General features: G+C 39.2%; 1 protein-coding gene across 4 annotated transcripts in view; it reads left to right on the plus strand.

Annotated features, from left to right (window-relative positions):
* The window catches only part of BCAS1 (breast carcinoma amplified sequence 1), a 128,909-nt gene that overhangs the window by 91,022 nt on the left and 17,004 nt on the right, over nt 1–20,883 (plus strand). For 2 of the 4 annotated variants that reach the window (XM_025398904.1, XM_025398903.1), the window contains 2 exons: nt 5,992–6,033; nt 14,716–14,883. In XM_025398904.1, coding sequence (XP_025254689.1) covers nt 5,992–6,033; nt 14,716–14,883 — 210 coding nt within the window. The remainder of the gene's footprint in view (nt 1–5,991; nt 6,034–14,715; nt 14,884–20,883) is intronic. The other 2 variants (XM_025398905.1, XM_025398906.1) reach the window with 1 other exon arrangement.

Consider the following 20,883-nt stretch of genomic DNA (forward strand, 5'->3'; position numbering starts at 1 on the left):
GGAGAGGCAACTCTGTTATTCTAGTTTCTATGGATAAGTTATCTGCTGTTTAGCTCCCCTATTCTTAGCAATATAAATGTCCATACAGGATCCTGTAGATTTTAGACTAGATTTTTTTATTGTCACCGTTAATGAGGCTGGACCTCAACTGTGGATCATCCACCACAACGTACTCATTGGCAGTAGAAAATGATGAACTGAAAAATGATGCTCCTGGTTCCTTAGCTCACAGGCTTCCTGTTATATAGAGAACATACAGAAAGAAGGGAGAAGTTGCCTTCATTTGTCTTTATGTATGAGCATGGAAACGATGCCCAATACATATACAGGTTAAATGTGAGATTCAGGCTTGGCTCAAAGAGCTGACTCAAATAGGATGCTATAATGCATCAGTCAGCTTTCAAGGAGAGTAGAGACACACCTCAAGCCCCAAAGGCAGGTGTGATGTTCGAGTAAGAGCAAAGGTTTAATAGATGTTCCAGTAGAGACCTAGAAATTAAAGGAGATTGGTTTCCATTTTGAATACTAGCTTGGAATACACCATAAAGCACTGAACCCACTGCCTGACAATAATAGCCTAAGAGTGGCCCTATGTGGGTTGTCATCATTATTATCTTTATTAGCATTACTATTTTTTTCAGCTCTGTGCAATTGCATCTAATGCATGCTACTAAGCTGGAGGAATGCAAGCCAACAAAGAATATTTATTAAGAAACAAAACATATTGCAAGGAGCTGTCTTTGGAAAGGCCTCTGGAATCTGGCCTCGGCCCTGTTTATTCAAAATTTTTATCAGTTAACTTGGACAACGACCAAGTCAAAAGAACATTTATCAAGTTTACAAGCTGGGTGGGTTCACTAATGTAGTCCAAAATATAAACAATATGAATCTCAAAAGAATGGCACAATGGGCTGAAGTTAGTATGACCTAGAATATTTGGTTTTCAAAGATCAACATGCCACTATGTTATGGTACTTAGGCCATCAAGATTTTAACTGAGACCCACATTGTCCCCTACTCCATTCCAACTTTGGAACCTAATATAACCTATTAGTTAGCAGTGTTAAAAATGTCTGTTTATAAGGGGTTCAGTAGCAAACATACATCTGGCCCAAGCCGGCTTAAGAACATTTCAGAAGCGATATAGAATTACTCAAGAAAAGTCCTAAATAGGTGTAGTAGATCTAGCCAATGTCACTTCTTCCCAGCATTTATAAAAATCGCTACAGTTAATTGAAAATATACCATGTGCAGGTACCGTGCTAAGTGCTTTACATAAACAAAATAAATATCAGCAATTTTCGTAGAATGCTGAGCATAAATGAATCCATGCCCACACAAATCCCATCCAGATAGTTCCAGGGATCCAAGATAGGTGATCATGAATCAGCCTGGGCTGCCATATGTCCCTTCTGGGTGGTCACCCCCAAGCCACACCACTGCCACCACCACAGCCACCAAGGAGATGATCCGTGCCAATTTATCCCACTCGTCACTGCTGCTGGGACTCCCAAGCCCACTGGAGTTCACCTGTCTCTTGCAAGGCAACAGGCAGAAAACGTTTTCCTTCCATGTTATGCTCAGCGCTGAAAGGAGAATCCCACTGCAGCTGAAAGGAGAATCCCGCTGCAGCTGCTTGGGCCCCAGAGTGACCCCATTTGGCAAGACCCACCGTCGGCATCCATACAGCCCTTTTTCTCTCCAGTCCACACCCAATTCAAGAGAAGCTGAGCTGGGCTGGGTTGTGCTACCAGTCACCAGCACCCTACCCAGAACCACTATTTCCCACAAGCCCTGGAGGTTGCTGATTCCGGAGTTCTTATTGCTCCTGGTAAATTCTCTTTCTAGGGTCCATTTCTTGAAACCTTTATTTTTGCTCCACTTCAATGCATTCTGGCTTATAGAAAAGTCTATAAACCACTGTACCCTAATTCCAGACATGGTTCAAGTTGTTCCTGCCCCTCCCCCATACGCATACCTTCCAGGATCTCCAACTCCCATGTAAATGAGAGTCTTCATGTAAGTACCAAGAGGAATCATGTGGGTTTGACTCCAGCCACCAGGCTTCAGTGAGTCGCAGCTGTGCTTCAGCCGTGATTTTCCCTACACAGGCTTTATTTTATTTTTCCTTAAAACAACGCCGTGATCGGTAGATAGTCTAACAGTCAGCCTTTGAGTAAGTGAACTGAGTTGCAGAGAAGTGTGATTAATTTGCCCAAGATTGCATTGCTGAAACACTGAATTTGTACCTGATTCCTTAGTGTATGGTGCTCTAGACTTGGATTCTGAGCAGATTTTCTTTTACATGTATCAAACGCTAAAAGGGGGATCAGAACCTGTCCTCTTATTATCCATTTTTGAATTCTTATATTAACTGGATATTTCGACAACTGCTAAAAGAAGGCTACACTTGTAGGCCACTGTGCAAATGTACAAAAATAGTTCAAAATTGTTTAGAATGGCTCTTGGACACAATCTGAGAAGCATTTAATCATTTACATAATGCATTTATCTCCTGTTTTCATTCTGCTCCAATTCTCCTGGTGATATTAAGAATCTCTTCTTGGCCGGGCATGGTGGCTCATGCCTGTAATCCCAGCACTTTGAGAGGCCAAGGTGGGCAGATCACAAGGTCAGCAGATCAAGACCATCCTGGCTAACACGGGGAAACCCCGTTTCTACAAATTTAATACAAAAAATTAGCCGGGCGTGCTGGCGGGCGCCTGTAGTCCCAGCTACTCGGGAGGCTGAAGCAGGAGAATGGCGTGAACCTGGGAGGCAGGGCTTGCAGTGAGCCAAGATTGTGCCACTGTACTCCAGCCTGGGTGACAGAGCAAGACTCTGTCTCAAAAAAAAAAAAAAACAGAAGTCTTTTCTTGATATTCACAGGCATTTATTACTGTACAAACACCTGCTGATCTCTTTTTTAAAGACTTAAAAACAATTAGAACTTAATGCATGTTTTTTATTTATTGTACTTTTTAATACGTACTACTACTTACAGCAAGGATGTTGATATGACATTTACTGTAATGATAAGGCATTTCTTTTAAAATATATTTAACTTTAAAAAGTAAAATACATTTAAGTAAAAAATATTAAGTAAAAATATATTTAAGTAAAAAGTGGGTCAGTTTAAAGAAAAACATCAACTAAATAGAGGTGGTACATGGTCAGGTCAAGAATTAGAACATGGTATGAAAATCACTGAAGTCTGAGAGATGCTCAACTAAATTAGTTCCCAAAAGTAGTGCTTTGCCAAATAGCCTGACTTTAAAAATATAAAATAGCAATTCCTTTTGAAACAGACAATATTTATAATGCCAGATTTAAAACATCAGGAAGATGTGGAGGTCTGAAACCATAATGAAGATTTTAAAAATCTGTTCAGAAGCAGCCACTTCTATTCCTCACTATCACCTACACTGATAATGGAATCTATATCAAGTTCCCAGTTGCTTCTGAATTATAGTGAGCAATGAACAGCCAGAAACTTTCTAGACACGGGCAATCAAAGATAAAAACTAGTCTTGTTGCAATAAACTGGGACAGGAAAAAGGGTATGAAAACCTAGAAGTACTGTTCTTAAATAATGGAAGAAGGCCGGGCGCGGTGGCTCAAGCCTGTAATCCCAGCACTTTGGGAGGCCGAGATGGGCGGATCACGAGGTCAGGAGATCGAGACCATCCTGGCTAACACGGTGAAACCCCGTCTCTACTAAGAAATACAAAAAATAGCCGGGCGAGGTGGCGGGCGCCTGTAGTCCCAGCTACTCGGGAGGCTGAGGCCGGAGAATGGCGTGAACCCGGGAGGCGGAGCTTGCAGTGAGCTGAGATCCGGCCACTGCACTCCAGCCTGGGCTACAGAGCGAGACTCCGTCTCAAAAAAAAAAAAAAAAAAAAAAAAAAAAAAAAAAAATAATGGAAGAGTTTTCTCGGTCTAATATAAACAGTATAATGACTCCTGAAACTTTTGTGGGCTGACCTTAGGTCTGGCTTTAAAGATACCATTTGGTTCATTCCCTGTTCATAGTATTAACTAGTGTCTGACTAACCTCAGAGAAAAAGGGTGCAGTTTCAAGAAAGTATCTGATTTGGTTTGGCTGTGTCCACACCCAAATCTCATCTCAAATTGTAATCCCCATAATCCCCAGGTGTCAAAAGAGGGACCTGATAGGAGGTAATTGGATCATGGGGGGAGTTTCCCCCATGCTATTCTCTTGATAGCAAGTGAATTTTCACAAGATCTGATGGCTTAATAAGGGGCTCTTCTCCCTTCACTCTCTCTTGCCTGCCGCCATGTAAGATGTGCCTGTTTCCCCTTTCACCATGATTGTAAGTTTCCTGAGGCCTCCCCAGCCATGTGGAACTGTGAGTCCATTAAACCTCTTTCCTTTATAAATTACGCAGTCTCAGGTAGTATCTTTAGAGCAGTGTAAAAACAGATTAATACAGTAGCACTACTGCTAATTTCTTCTGAACACACTACAATTTCCTGATAATCAGAAGCTTCCAGAAATTCAACAATCTCTTTTAGGAACATTTTTGTGCCCAGAGAAACTTCACTATGCGAAGAAGATAACTAGAAATATATTATGCAATCTGAAGATCTCATCTAGAGAGACAATAAGTCTGTATGTGAAGAAAGAAGTTCACACAATTGCTGAAAAAATGTGTTTCTGACCCTTGAAGTCATCATAGCAGGGGAAAATTTGGTTTTTAGATGTAAAATAAATGCATTAGAAACATTTCTACCACTTTCTAGTTCTAGTTTAACTGGAACAAGTGGCTTCACCTCTCTGAACCTCTATTTCTTACCCTGTAAGTGATTACAATACTTACCATTTTGGGGTGCTTTGAGTGAGATAATATATAATGCAAGATGCCTAGTGCAGAAGATATATTTGTAAATATCACTTCCTGTCTTCCCCTCCCCTGGATGTCTTAAAGAAAAAAAATAGGACTTAGTAACAAAATGGATATAGACAGAGTTCTTAACTTGTAATGCAAGAGGAGAGACACAGAAGGTCTATGAATCCTGAAATTATTTGCAAAGTATATTGTTTACGTGCATTTCTCTGGGAGGAGAGTCCAGATCTATGAAATGAGTCTCAAAGTGGTCTGTAACATCCACACCCATCCATCCAGAAGTTTAAGAACCACCAAAAGAAAGATGCAAAAATGAACTCCAAAGTTGGCTGATAGAATAATTGTGACTTTGAACTTTGACAGAATCGGGATAACTCCTATCCCACTTGGGGCAGGACTGCGTATGCCAGAATTACTCCAGGGAGTATAATGGTGTTTGAATGTAGATAAGTAGGACTGCAGCAATCTAGCCTTCCACAGACATGTTTTAGTCAAATTGAATTTTGACTTGATGAACTTGGCCTAGACTGAGGCCTGATGAAAGCAGCGGCCCCTGCTGCTGGCCCCTGTGCTATGGTCAGGATAGGGCTTGGACCTTGCCTATTGTATTATAAAGCCTGCTTGCTGAAAAGGGCCACTGAATGAGTTTCTCTGGACTTATTACCAGAATTTTCCTGAGCAGCTTCTTTGTTTTTACCTAACAGTGACTCTGTATTGAATGATTAATTGCATTTCTCTCTTTTCATCAGCTACTAGAAAATATAAAGACAAGTACGTTGCTGACCTACAGCAGTTAGCATTTTCTTGCTTACCTACAGCAGTTAGCATTTTCTGTGACAACACTTCTGCTTGCTCCATTTGTATCATGGCTGCATCCGTGTTTTAATTTTCTCTTGGTTGCATTTTAAAATACATAACTATATATATACATATATATATACATATATACTGTTTTCATTTTTTTAAGTCTCCTTCAAGTCCTTTTTAGAATGAGGTGTACATAGGCAATTCAGTGTCCCCAAATGCACCACAAGACTGTGAGCCCAAGTAACCCTTTGCTTTTATGTAACAATTTTGTTTTTGTAACCTTTTAACTCTCACTTTTGTTTTTATCTTCCTTTAGTCAGTTAAAGAGGACTCAGTCCCCACAGGTGCAGAGGAGAATGTAAGTTACACATTGCACGGCAGAATCATTCCATTCTCATCTTCCGCCATGTTGGACAATTGGGCATTTTCAGCTCTGGGATCCTGTGTTCTTGCATGCTGCCAGTGTGATTTGTCTGTTGTAGACTCTTTCACCCCATACGTGATTAGGGACGCATGGAGGATAACATTGGATGAATTTTTGTAATTCTCGTTGAATCAGTGCAAAATAAATGTAAAATCAGGGCATGAATTTTTATAATTGTTATCAGTAGGGGCTGAAAGAGTCTACTACACGTAAGAACAGCTTTGTGCTTCCTTGAGGGATAATGATGCTCCGCCTGCTGCTTCATTCCACCTTGACTGCTCGTTCACTCTTATTTCCATGGTAATCCAGTTTCTTACTAATTCTGGGCGGTACCCAGGACAGGAAGTTGCATCAGGCATGAGAATATCTTGCAGCAATAGACGCTGAGAATGTCAGTCTCAGGTTAAGACAGCTGACTCCACAGGTCTACCTCTGAGATAGAGACGTTGAGCCTCACTGTTTTCCTGGCTTTTAATCTAGAGGAATCGAATTTTCAAGACAGTACATTCATCCCTGAAAGGGATGTTGCTATATAAAGCACCACAAAAACGTAGCTTCCAGGGAGATTAATAAATTGACCTCGTGAGTTTCAGACCCAAAACAACAGCTGTCTGCCCTGAAAGAAGTACAGTCTTTGGGAAATTTTTATAAGTAGGGATAAGTGAATTCACAGCTCCTTAAGATAGAAACCGGACATTATTGTTTTGCCAAAGCAAAACTGTTCTGGGTGTCCCTTATTTACTTGCCATAAATAGGGAGTGTGTTTTTATTTTTATTTAGTTATGGTAACTGAACAGATGTTGAACATCCAAACACGTTCCTGAAATGTTGTCTGTGATGTGGAATAAAAATTAGAATGGCTATGTTATGATTTTTGTTGGAAGAAAAATCTTGAAATTGTGTCCAGAGTTGGTTCTTTCCAGTGGGTTCTTGATCTCTCTGACTTAAAGAAAGAAGCCGCAGACCTTCACAGTGAGTGTTACAGTTCTTAAAGGTGGCACAGACCCAAAGAGTGAGCAAGATTTATTGTGAAGAGCGAAAGAAGAAAGCTTCCACAGCATGGAAGGGGACCCAAGTGGGTTGTTGCTACTGGCTGGGGTGGCCAGCTTGTACTCCCTTATTTGACTCCACCCACATCCTGCAGATTGGTCCATTTTACAGACCACTGATTGGTCCATTTTACAGAGTGCTGATTGGTGCGTTTACAAACCTTTAGCTAGACACAGAACACTGATTGGTGCATTTTTACAGAGTGCTGATTAGTGCATTTACAATCCTTTAGCTAGACACAGAGCACTGATTGGTGCATTTTTACAGAGTGCTGATTAGTGCATTTACAATCCTTTTGCTAGACAGGGTGCTGATTGGTGCATTTACAATCCTTTAGCTAGACACAGAGCGCTGATTGCTGCATTTTTGCAGAGTGCTGATTGGTGCATTTACAATCCTCTAGCAAGACAGAAAAGTTCTCCAAGTTCCCACTCGACCCGGGAAGTCCAGCTGGCTTCACCTCTCAAAATCTGTTTGTTGATTTTGCTGCCCTTCCTTCCTTCCTTCCTTCTTTTCTTTCTTGAGCCAATCTTAGTAGCTCAGCAAAGCTAAGGTCTCTCATCATTCCAGAAAGTTCTCATGAATTACTATTTTATAGAAAGTCAAAGTTTCTACTCCAGCAACCTACAAGAAGGAACTCCACAAGACTTCTTCCCACAAACTTTAAGTTTAAAAGCTGCCCGTAAAATCTGTAGCATCTGTTAGCTTTGAGGTTCTGACTTTTCTAAAGAAAAACTTTTTGGATATTTGTGTGTAGTTGCTTGTTTAGGGAACCCTGTGTTTCCCGCAGCTCAGATGCTAAAATGCAGAGTTGATCTCTAACAGGCAAACAGAAGATATTCCATTTTCTAGTGTGAAATTTTAAATAGAAATATAAACAGGAATTAAAAGTTAAATTGTTGACAACAAACAATAACACAAAAACTGATGATAAGGACATAAAATAGGGCAAAATATGTGTTAATTAAAATAAAGAAGCATTATAAAAATTGCCTTCAATGACTTAACTCTACAAGTGACGTTTTGATTTTTAAGGCTCAATATTTCATCCTCTTTTTTTTGTTTGTGTGTTTGTTTGTTTGTTTTCTTGAGACAGAATTTTGCTCTTTTCACCCAGGCTGGAGTGCAGTGGTACAATCTCAGCTCACTACAACCTCTGGTCCCCCAGGTTTGAGTGATTCTCCTGCCTCAGCCTCCCAAGTAGCTGGGATTACAGGCAGGTGCCACCACCCCTGGCTAATTTTTGTATTTTTAGTAGACACAGGGTTTCACCATCTTGGCCAGGCTGATCTCAAACTCCTGATCTCAAGTGATCTGCCCACCTTGGCCTCCCAAAGTGCTGGGATTACAGGTGTGAGCCACTGCTCCCAGCATCAGTATTTCATCTTTTGACAGCCTATCACTTGGAGAGAATGAGGCTGATGGTTGTGACGTTGATCCCATCATCTTCAGGCCATACCACCTCGTGAGCCTCAGTTTACTTCTCTGTTAAATGGTGATAATAATATCACCTACACTTTAGGGTTCTTGTGAAAATTAAATGAGATAATATCTATAACGTGCTTACTTCAGTGCCTGAAATGTAGGAGGAACTCAATAATTTTAGGGATCAGCAAACTGTAGCTCATGGGCCAAATACAGCCCACAAGCTAAAAATGATTTTTACATTCTAGAATGGTTGATAAAAATTAAAAGAAGAATATTTTATGATGTGAATTCAAAATTCAAATTCAGTGTCCAGAAATAAAGTTTTATTAGAACACAGTCATGCTCATTCCTTTACATATCATCTATGGCTGCTTTACTGCTAGGTAGCAGAGTTGAGTAGTTTCAACAGAGACACTGATTGGCAGGGCCTTTGCAGGAAAAGTTTGCCACCTTCTGCAGTAATTGTTAGCAAATTAGCAAATAGGAGACAACATAGTAAGTGAGAATGTCCCAGTAATCAGTGATTTTATTTCCTAGTGAAATTATACAGCTCACAGCTGACTCCGTGTCCATGTGGATTGAAGGAATATGTAAAACAGAGTTAAGATTTAATTTCCACCTCCCAAATAAGAGAGAAGGCATTAGTCAAAACAGCGTATTGTACTCTACACCTTCACAACAGGACAATTGGGTGTGATTAACCATATTACAAGAGTACTTTAAATAGCGATTTCTGGCTAAAATGTGGTTGAATTTATTCTTTAAAATTTCTTACCGGCCGGGCGCGGTGGCTCAAGCCTGTAATCCCAGCACTTTGGGAGGCCGAGACGGGCAGATCACGAGGTCAGGAGATCGAGACCATCCTGGCTAACACGGTGAAACCCCGTCTCTACTAAAAAATACAAAAAACTAGCCGGGCGAGGTGGCGGGCGCCTGTAGTCCCAGCTACACGGGAGGCTGAGGCAGGAGAATGGCGGGAACCTGGGAGGCGGAGCTTGCAGTGAGCTGAGACCCGGCCACTGCACTCCAGCCCGGGCGACAGAGCAAGACTCGTCTCAAAAAAATAAATAAATAAAATAAAATAAAATAAAATTTCTCCCACCTACAAGTTTCTTGTATTTAAAAAAAAAAAAAAAAAAAAAAAAAAAGTGATGTCAACATTTCTGAAAGTTTTTGACAGAAAGAAAAATAAGGATTTTGAAGCCTATGGAAGTTTAGTGCTTTTCCTAGAATGTGCTTCTGGTCCTATCAGAAATAAATCTTTTTTAACTCTTGAAATGATAGAATCTATCAGTTGTAGTAAAAAAAAAATGTTTTGCTCATTGGTTAATTTAGTTAATGTTCTAATGGGAAAAAAAAAAAAATTCTTTCCTCCCAATAACCTGCAAGACCATGGAAACAGGTACTTCTGTTGCTTATCCCTCTTAATAAGTAACCTCTCAGTTGCAAGTGAAAGAAAATCCAATTCAACCTGGATTAGAAAGAAAGTGGCGTTTACTGGCTCTCATTACTAGAAAGTTAAATTGGTTTCAAATAAAGTTTAATTCAGGGCTCTCCCTGGGTTCAGCCTTCTTGGCCTGGCTACATTTTCAGCTTTCCAACATCACATCACTCAGTCCAAAGTAAATGAGCTATTTGTCAAGTAGCAACCCTACATGTCCTGGAAATTTGTTCTGTTTCACTGACTGAAATGCATTCACATGCTGTATTCGTCAGCTTTTGCCAGGTTATGTTGCAGTAACAACCCAGTCCCAAATTTCAGTGCTTCTCAATAGCAAAGAAGTTTTTTGGTTTTTTTTTCCTTTTCTCACTCATGCTACAAGCCAGCTAGCAGTTGGCTTTGGCTAACCCATGTGGCCTCTTCATGCTGAGGTCAGTAGGGAAGCAACAGTCCCTTCAAAAAGGAGATGCAGTTCTTGTTGCAGAGAGAAAATAGTGACATGGGTGAATCACGCAATGGATCCTAAAGCTTCTGGTCAGGCATGGTATATGTCATATCTACCCATGTTCCATTCACTAAAGCAAGTCACACATCAATGGGCACAGGTGTGTAATTCATTTATAGGAAGGTAGGGTAAATAATTAGAGAAATAATACAATTTGCCGCATGCTGTCATTTCTAAACCAACACAGTCAAAGAGCTTGATCATGTTGATTGGTTTAGACCTTTTCAGTTGGCTTCATTCAAACTACATAGTCTTGAAGTTAGGAAAGATTGCTCTCCCAAGGCAAAATTACAATGTGTAAGCAGATGAGAGAGAATAGTTACTGAGTAGAAAAAAAAAATCTGTAGGAGGTCTTTGTAATCAATCACATTAAAAATCCAGTCAAAATAATCTTTAAAATATTCTAAAATAAAAACCTTTAATGTTAATATGATGTTGTGCATGAAGTTTAGATGGAGGAAATCTATTTTGCCACGAATCAGTTTCCAAAAACCACAGCTCTAGTAAAAACTGTATAACCAAATTTCAAGAGTAAGTGTAGTATAAAATTTGAGGCAGAAAGGGAGACTCTTCACTGAAATGTATATTGTCAATATTAGATGTACCAGCCATCTTCATGCTCTGTCTACCATATCCTCTACAGAAATCAAGCAGGCAGGATTTAATTCTAAAATGTAGCACACATCTGACTTTAATTATGTCCATTCATGATTTCCAAAATTAAAATGTGCAGATGCGGTCATATATTCTAAATAGGAAACAACTTTTTCCAAAGCCCTGGCCTAGGAGAAATTTGGAAAATTATCCAAATAAAAATTGAATTCTTATGTCTGTATATACAAATCAGATCTTTACTTAGCCAAGATTGTTCTGGATTTCCACACTGGATGTCAGTGGATTTTCCTTGGCTACTAAAAGCCAACTTCTTGGCCTGACTTCAAAGGTAGTAGAAGTCTCCAGAAGTACTATATTTTTTTACCTGCTGAAATAGTTGTGTTCTGGAGAATGGACTTGTGGCCTAGGATTTATGGGTTGATACCTCTCAATATTTGCAAAGGCTCAGCAAGGGAACCACTGGCATCTAAATAGAATTGATTTACAGAGTTATTGCCATACAATCTGATCATTTTATTTATGAGTAATTTTTCCTCCAGGTCTTTGCACACAAAGAAAGAACTCATTGCCTCAAAGACAGAATACTTCTGAACCCAAACTCCATTCCTTATCTACTTAAGAGCTATTTTCTATTTCTCTACTCTTCTACCCTTAGTTTTAGGCAAAGTTGCCAACTTTATATCCCCAAAGTATTTGATCATGATTAGTCTAAGTTAGTGATCTCATTTCCTTCACTAATAAGTGGCCTGGGGGTAAGTGGCTTGCTCTGACCTGTGAAATTTAGGTACCCTGAGGTAGGAGATGAAAATGCAGATGTTTATTTTTTGCAAGTCTTTGGCTGTGACCTTCCTTCCTTCTCAGAACATTGGATTGAGGATGTGATATCTGGAATTGTCACAGCTATTTTTATAACCACGAGGTAACAAATAAAATGATGAAAATCTAGCATGCCAAGAATAGTAGAGCCAAGAACAGAAAGAGTCAAAGTTCTTAGAGATATTGTGGAGCCACCGAAGCAACCCCAGAACTTCTTGTTCCATGTTTTCATTGGTTAAGCCACTATTAGATACGTTCAGTTGCCACAGAAAATGCCATCCTCATTGTAATGCCTATTTATCTGTGGTGAGACTTTGGCCAAGTCATTCAATTATTCACTCTTTCTCTATAGAATAGGGATAATGTTATATTTCCTAAGCTGTCAAACTACTTCTTGATGCCATTTATAAAAGAATATTAAACACCCTGTACAACACCAGGCATAGTAAGAAGTAGCTATAAATATAATCATCTCTAAATAATGGATATGTGCATGGTGCATAATCCAGATAATTCATGCTCATAGAGTAAATAGCTCTAACATTAACACAAATAACAACCACTAGCATTAACTGAGCACATGGTGCTAAGAACTTGACATGTATTGCCTGATTTAAGATGCAGACAACTTTCTGATGTGTATACGATCCCACTGATAACAGAGAAGACGAAAGCACAGAGCTGTTGAGCACTGAGCTTAGATTAGCACACCCATAAGGGGTACAGATGTGATTTAGAGCCCAGCAAGTTGTTCTGGAGCTTGTCCTCTATGACCACGAGTTAGACTGCCTACATTTCAGCCTCACCTGAAGAAGCTTGTGGCTCACACTTATTTTTCAGAAATGCAATTGAATTAGTTCAAAATGTGGAAATCCATGTCCACGTTCTATTGCCATTCTCAGTCTCTGATATGGCTCCAGTCTCCACCTCGTTTCCTAAAGATAGATTGGGATCCAAAACCAGCAGCCCCGCAGCAGGCCATTCCTCACAAATAGGTTTTGTTTGGCCAATCCAGCGTTTTTAATCATTTAACGTCTTTAGATGGGACAGTTTGACTTTACTTTGTCATCATCCCTATCACTCCTTTTTGTCTTATGTCTGGTCAATCAGTGCCGATATTCTCTGCCTTACCTCCTGAGGACTTTTGAGTTTATAACCCCCCGACTTCCATTTTTGTTTACAGAAAAGAAAATACTAGAAATTGTGTCAATAGCTTAAGAAAATTAATTTAGCTTAAGAAATGTGATTTAGTTGCCAAATGTTGGGGTGTTCTGCATGCTGATTTGTTGATGGGCAACTCCCTGAATCAAATGACAATACAGAGACTAAGGGTTCTTCTCGATTTGGAAAATTCGGGTCATTTGCAAACCAATGGTTTGTTCTATATGATGGGAAACAAACTAGTTTCTCAGCAGACCATATTTTTGGAAATAACTGAGTCCCCTTCCTCTACCCCCTGACACCAAGAAAAGGCTCCGAGAAAGCCGGGGGTCTGGCTCAGCAAAGACAAGTGGGAAGACACCTTTGACTCTATGGCACTTTCCAGGGAGCAGCAGATGAAAACCATGCAGTTTAAAGGGCAGATAGTAAATATTTCAGGCTTCATAGGCCGTTTGTGGTCTCCACCCCACACATTTTATCTTTTAAAATATTTCTTCCAACGCTTTAAATGCGTAAAATCCATCAGGCATGGTTGCGTGTGCTGACAGTCTCAGCTACCTAGGAGGCCGAGGTGGGAGGATCACTTGAGCCGAGGAGTTGAAAGCCAGCCTGGGCAACGTAACGCATCTTCATTTCTTAAATAAATCAAATTAAAAGGTAAAGACCATCCTTAGCCCAGGAGCCGTACAGAAGCAGTCACTGAGCTAGATTTGGTAGTATTTTGCCAGCCCCTGTCTCAGGAAATGAAGGAAATAATAAAAGCCTCTCCTGGCCAATTCGCTCTGTCCTGTTGCAGGGAGCAACACAAATGCAGAAACTGTCCCAGATGTGACTGGGGCCCTGTACAAATGGAGTGAGGCACTGCAAAAGAACACAAGTTGAGAGCAGAGTATGGTAGATGGGCCCTTCCATCCAAGCTGCCACAGACACTCAGAGGCAGGGGACATCGAGCTCACTAGGTACCATGGCCAGGGCCGTGAACAACTTAGCCATCATTTTCTTGCCAAGTTCATTTTTCTTCTGAAAGCATAAACTTCAATTAAGTGAAATTGCAAGTGACTGTTCTGGGGAAAAATTAGATGTCACTTAATGAGGAAGTGGATTAAACGGAGTGGTTTTTACACTCTCCTTTCTACAAAGAGGACAGATTCTTCACAGTTGCAGGGGAACTGGAAAGAGAACTGGAAGCTGTCATGGTTACCGTCTCTAAGGTTGGACTCTTAAGAAAATGATTATTCCTGGTTTCTACACAGGCCAAGTGTAATTCACCTCGGTGGCAGATTAAAGAGGTGGGTTTACTAGAATAGAATGGGTATTGGGCATGCTCCAAAGGACAGTCCCCAAAAAGAACCTCCTACCTCTTCTTCCCCTTGGGGAAGGGATTTTGCCACTACCATGTCAATGTGGTAGCTGCTTGGAAATTGGTGCGTTGTACAACATAAGCATTACTTCTCCAAGAGGTGCCTGTGTAGAAATGGTCATAGATTCAAAACTGTAGCTACTACGTGGACAGGGGGGCAACAAGAACCCCACTTTGTAAAACGTGTTTTGGGGGAATGTTTTGTTTTTCATTTTCTTATTACCTGGCAAAATAATCCAGGTGGTGTGTGAATCACCAGTAGAGATTATAAAGTCCAAGGAAGTAGAATCAGCCTTACAAACAGTGGACCTCAACGAAGGAGATGCTACACCCGAACCCACAGAAGCAAAACTCAAAAGAGAAGAAAGCAAACCAAGAACCTCTCTGATGACGTTTCTCAGACAAATGGTAAGCCCCTTACTTCCAGTATAGGAAACCTAAAGCACCTAGAGTGGCTTCTGGGAACAATGGGCTCATGCCACAGCTAGTAGGAGACATAATTGTAGATAGTATGTATGGAATATGATTGGAATATGAATTGTGTAGTGAGAAAATTCCCTTTTTTCCTTCTGATTCAATCATACAGAAAGTCTCCGTTTGTTGCTAATATTCTTTAACCCTTTAATGCCTGCTAACTCTTTTTAACAAAAAAAGAGCTGCCCTTGGGTTCGAATTTTTTTTTTTTTTTAAATTTCAATAGTTGTGGACATACAAGTGGTTTGGGGTTACATGGATTAGTTCTTTAGTGGTGATTTCTGAGACTTTAGTGTACCTGTCACCCGAGCAGTGTGCACTATAGCCAGTATGCAGTCTTTTATCCCTCACCCCTCTCCCAACCTTCTCCCCTGAGTCCCCAAAGTCCATTATATCATTTTTATGCCTTTGTATCCTCATAGCTTAGCCCCCACTTATAAGTGACAACATATAGTATTCGGTTTTCCATTCCTGAGTTACTTCACTTAGAATAATGGCCTCCAGCTCCATCCAAGTTGCTGCAAAAGACATTATTTCATTCCTTTTTCTGGCTCAGTAGTATTCTATGGTGTACATATGCCACATTTTCTTTATCCACTCATTGGTTGATAGGCACTTAGGTTGGTTCCATATCTTTGCAATTGTGAATTGTGCTGCTATAAACATGTGTGTGCAAGTGTCTTTTTCAGATAATGACTTATTTTCCTTTGGGTAGATACCCAGTAGTGGGACTGCTGGATCGAAGAGTGAATATACGTTTAGTTTTTTAAGGAATCTCCACACTGTTTCCCATAGTGGTTGTGCCAGTTCACATTCCCACCAACACTGTAAAAGTGTTCCCTTTTCACCACATCCACACCAACATCTATTTTTTTTTTCAGCTTTTTAATTGCGGTTGGGTCCAAATTTTGGCATACAATAGCATCTAACTAGAAGTTACTATTATTGCTTACTTTTATTTATTTTTAAAGTTTCCTTCTGTTGGTGATCAATGATACTGCTTTTCTCATTATGGTAATGATATGAGGTTTTCTTTGAAATACATTTGTTTACATAAAGAATATCAGGTATTTTAAGGATTATGTATTAAATAGTCCAAGTTATATAAAGATGTGGCAAAAATTCTGAAGGTGACATGTGAGTGACACAAATTTGGACAAAACTAGCTTACAGATAAACTAAATAGGAAATGACAACATAATATTCCAATAGTGAAATATGTAACTTAGTTGATGAATTAGCCATGCTTTTAATTTGTGTAGAATAGAAAGAATGTGATAGATACATTTTACTATTTACAACAAGCCATGCACATTAAATGTCTAAACAGCCAGGAGCTTAAATAATATAATGCAACAAAACCTAAATCAGTTGGAGAACAAAAAACAAAAATGCATGTAAAAGGTCATTAGTTTAATTCTCTTTTAATGAAAAACAAAAATGTCATTATAGTGTGCCTTTATTTTCAGGAGTATTTGGAGTTTAATCCTTTGAGAAAGCAACTCTCTAATTTCACAGGCTCAACCTGTTAAGGAATTCTTTCTAGCCTACAAAACAAAACAAAACCCTTGCCAATGCGAACTGAGGCATATTAGAAATAATTGTGTTAGAAATTGTTGACAGGAATCATTTTCTTTTCTTGTTATATTCTCATGGAGTAAAAAGTGTAGAATCAGTTGTGGGCGGCCCATATGGCCAAAACCCCATCTATCTCATTGGCCATTTGATCTGAAGTTTGGCAGTGAAAATGGAGATTAAGACCTGAGATTTTTTTAAACCAATTTTTACATGATGCCAGGAAAGAAAAGAACATTTGGTCTGTTTCTGGCAACTCATCTAACTTACAAATGGGATCCCCAAATAACTCATCATAATATTGACAGCGATCAGCTTTTCCATTTCTGGATGGAATTGAGAGATACCGGAAAAAAAAAAAAAGCAAATAGAATGAAGGTCTCTTCCAAGTAACCAATATGAAGCTCCTTCATTTAAAACAGGGAAAAGGACAAGAAACTCCAAAGAAAGCGTGAGAAGAAAAAAAAGAAAAAACAAAAAAGACCTCTAAACCACTCACAGCATCCATCTAAAACAAATTGTTAAATTCTAATGAGGTCTTATATTGCTTAAATGTATCCCCCAGAGCTATCTTTTAGATGCTGTTTGGGAAAATTTTTGGGGAGTAGAAAATGTGTAAGTCTAAATTCTGAGGGAAACAAATTGAGAAGAAAAGCATCCTTTGGAATCAATTCGCCATAGGATAGGGATGAAGGTAGATGAGGACACTCTTTTCCCCAGCAATCCCCTTTGGATTCTTAGAATTGGGTCTCATGATGTCCATTGTTCTTATTACCAGTTGCCCATGAAAAGGCCTGGGAACATGAACATTATCTTTGCAAAGTTTAAATACTGATTGTTGGAATTTCCTTTAAAATTCCACGTATTCTAAGTATTTTTTTTTCTTTTTCTGTTTTGCTTTCATTACAACACTATATATTATATTGTGATTAATTCAAATAAACAGTTGATGAGTTTTCCAGCTTACTAAAATCCCTACCACTCCCTATTGTCACACCCAGCCTAGCTCACTCATTTATGTTACCAGCTCTTTCCCTGTGGGTATTTGGGTTTGCAACCCCTGATAGAGAACCATCTCATTCTTTAGAACAACTTATTTGAATCATACTGTCTGGATTTATCATACTCAGATTAACCATTGCTTAATGGATGGACATTTGGTATGTTTTCAACTTTTTGCATTTCATTCATTCACTTATTCAACAAATAATTATTGAGTGTTCATTATATTCAGGCACAAGGGATACAACAGCGAGCGTAAACAGCTGTGGTCTGTTTCCCTGTGGAGAAGAAAATAGACATTTATTTTTAACTCTATCCTCATATTCAGTGAGCACACACCAAGTGTCTTACCCACGTTATCTCAATTGCTTCTCAAGCCTGTATGAAGATCCTTATACACCTACTTTTATGCACATGTGTTAACGTCCCCATTGCGGAGATTTCTGGAAGTTGACTCTAGCAATTATTTTTAGGAAATACTTTTTGGTAACATGTCCATGGCTTCCAAACTGATTCAAAATCTTTGGATTTATGCAGGAAAGAAAAAACCTGCCCACAGCTTGAAAATAGAGACAACATCTGGCCCATCACTAAGGGTTTTTTGAGGTTGTGGGGGTGGGGGGGGGTGGGTTGAGCCAAATAAATAAACATTTCAAACAAATTTTGGATATTGTTAGCAAAATATCGGTTTGTTTAAATAATTGTCTTAATGGAAGAGAAAACTCAATAGAATAACCTATGCTTTGTATTCAGTTTCACCATTCACCAAATCATTGATTTTCTACTTTCTATCTTTCGCATTTCTCCCCCTTTTTTTTTTTCTTTTTGAAACAGTCTCGCTTTGTCACCCAGGTTGGAGTGCAGTGGCACAGTCTCTGCTCACTGCAACCTCTGCCTCCCGAGTTCAAGCGAGTCTCATGTCTCAGCCTCCCGAGTAGCTGGGATTACAAGCGTATGCCAACACACCTGGCTAATTTTGTGTTTTTAGTAGAGACAGGGTTTCACCATATTGGCCAGGCTGGTCTCAAACTCCTGACCTCAGGTGATCCACCAGCCTCGGCCTCCCAAAGTGCTAGGATTATGAACTTTGAACCACGGCGCCCAGCTGGAGATCTTTTTCTTTCTAGAAATTTACTGCTCATAAAAATAAAAACAGAAAAAAAATCATTTTTAAAATAACTATATTTTAGGGAAAGGAAAACAGAATCATTTAAGTCCTAACAGGGTATTCAACACATAGAGACATAGCACTTCACGAAAATTCTGCGGGCTCCTGCAGGATTTTAAATAATTGCGAGGAATATCGAAGACATCTGTCATGCCCTAAATAGGAAAAGATTCTTATACATATTAATTCAGGTGTATGTCAAGAAATTGAATATTTGAAGTGCTGGTGTATTTTTATAAAGTGAGGGGGTAGAATATTGCATTCATGTGTCCACAAAGCAGGTAGGCAGATGAAACCAGAAAGATGGTAGATAGAAATATCTAGATACAGATTTATACTTCGTCAATATTAATAACACCTTACACATGAGCGTGCTTTCCTCCTCCAAACTATTTTCACCTACATTACTTCATTTACTCCTCCTCATATCTTTCTTTGGACCATTAGATTTGTAAGAAAATCTTTGTTGGAATAATGTTCTCGGGCTTAGAGAAATACTATGAGCTTTAATAATGGGTAAATTAAAAGTCCAAATGAGGAGGCAGCCATAAAATCAGAGGGGTTTTTTTTTTTAAATTAATTACATTCAATCCAGTAAGTCTAACAAAACCTGTTGAAATGTACTATTGGAGGTGGAAAGAGGTGGTCTGTGATGGTACTTACAAAACAGAAAACCAAAAGTCTTCGATCTGAAATTCTTCCCTGAGCATTAAAACATTAATACTGATTTGCTCTTTAAGGAGAGATTTCTGAAGGAAGCATTAATTTGGTCAATTCCTGTCCCTACTAATGACTTGCATCCCTTTCTACCCTAAAAGGGTCTCTGTAGTCATTCAGTACTTTTCAGTTACTGGTAGTAATAACAATGAGAGCTACCGTTTATTTACTGTGTGCTAGGCACTTTGCACACAGTATCTCATTTATGAATAGAGAACTCTAGGAAACAAGCGCTCTGTCTGCCCCATGATGGACATGAGGATACAGAGACTCGTGAGTATTTACGGGATTTTTCCACGGTCCCAGAGCTGGTAAGCGGGAGAGCCAGAATTCCAACTCAGTTTTTTTTGTTTTGTTGTCATTTTGTTATTCTAAAGCTCACCCTTTGACTCATGTGTAAATTGCTGCTTCCTGTGCTTCTGCAGCTGGGATTCTCAGAAAGGATATGAAGGTAGAACAACCACATGCTCCATTTTTGTGATTTCTTTAGTAGTGCGTTCTGTGGAAATACCATTTTGATGCATTGAGCTGTTGCACTTACCTAAAATGACAATAAGGCAAAGGAGAAGAAGATTAATATATGGCTTACTTAAAGCTTCCACATAGATTTTTTAAATATATGTGTCGCTAAACCAAAATTTACCATGGCTGGGGAGTTTTCCTGACTAGTCCAATTCCATTTCAAGTGAGCATCTTGGTAAAATGCTAGGCTCAGATCCATTACCTTTGTTGATCCTAGAAATTTCCAGTAGATGCCGTTCCTTGGATTTGTTTTCCGGTAAACAGTATTGCAGATATACTCACCATATATTAAATTTTCAACCCAATTATTTTTCTTTAAAATGTCAATTGTGTTTGAATTATATTGCCATCAAAATACATTAACATTCCTTTCAAAGAAATGTGAACTGACCACCAAACATTTTTGCTAGATTTTTGAATAGCTAAGTGATATACATTGGAGATGGTTCAAACATTCCTCAGAGTATCAAGCTATAGGAATGCATGACACGATGAAAGAAATAAAAAATGATTTCATTAATATACAAGGCGTGGATGCCACAAGTAGCTTCCATCTCAACACTGCAGGCTGAAAGCCCTGAGATGCTTCACCTTTGACTCTCATGAATAAAAATTAACTCCATGAAGAAAGTTGCTCAGTATCACACTGGAAAATCTCTGAAATTACTTCGTAGTCTTTAAACTGTTCTTCAAAGTATTAAATAGTCTCTGGAAGAATTTTAGTCTCTTTAAACAGTAACTTTGCTATTTTTGACAGCTGGAAAAAATAAGCTTCTATGTTTATGGTTCCTTCGAATACAGAGTTCAACATGAATTATTCTGATTTGTCTCTGCAAAGAAAAAAGAAAGAAGGATAGAAGGAAAGGAGGGAAGTGAGGGAAAGAGGACAGGAGGAAGGAAGGGAGGAAGGAAGGAAGGAAGGAAGGAAGGAAGGAAGGAAGGAAGGAAGG

This window comes from Theropithecus gelada, chromosome 10, assembly GCF_003255815.1.
Source record: "Theropithecus gelada isolate Dixy chromosome 10, Tgel_1.0, whole genome shotgun sequence".
In the NCBI taxonomy this organism is placed as follows: domain Eukaryota; kingdom Metazoa; phylum Chordata; class Mammalia; order Primates; family Cercopithecidae; genus Theropithecus; species Theropithecus gelada.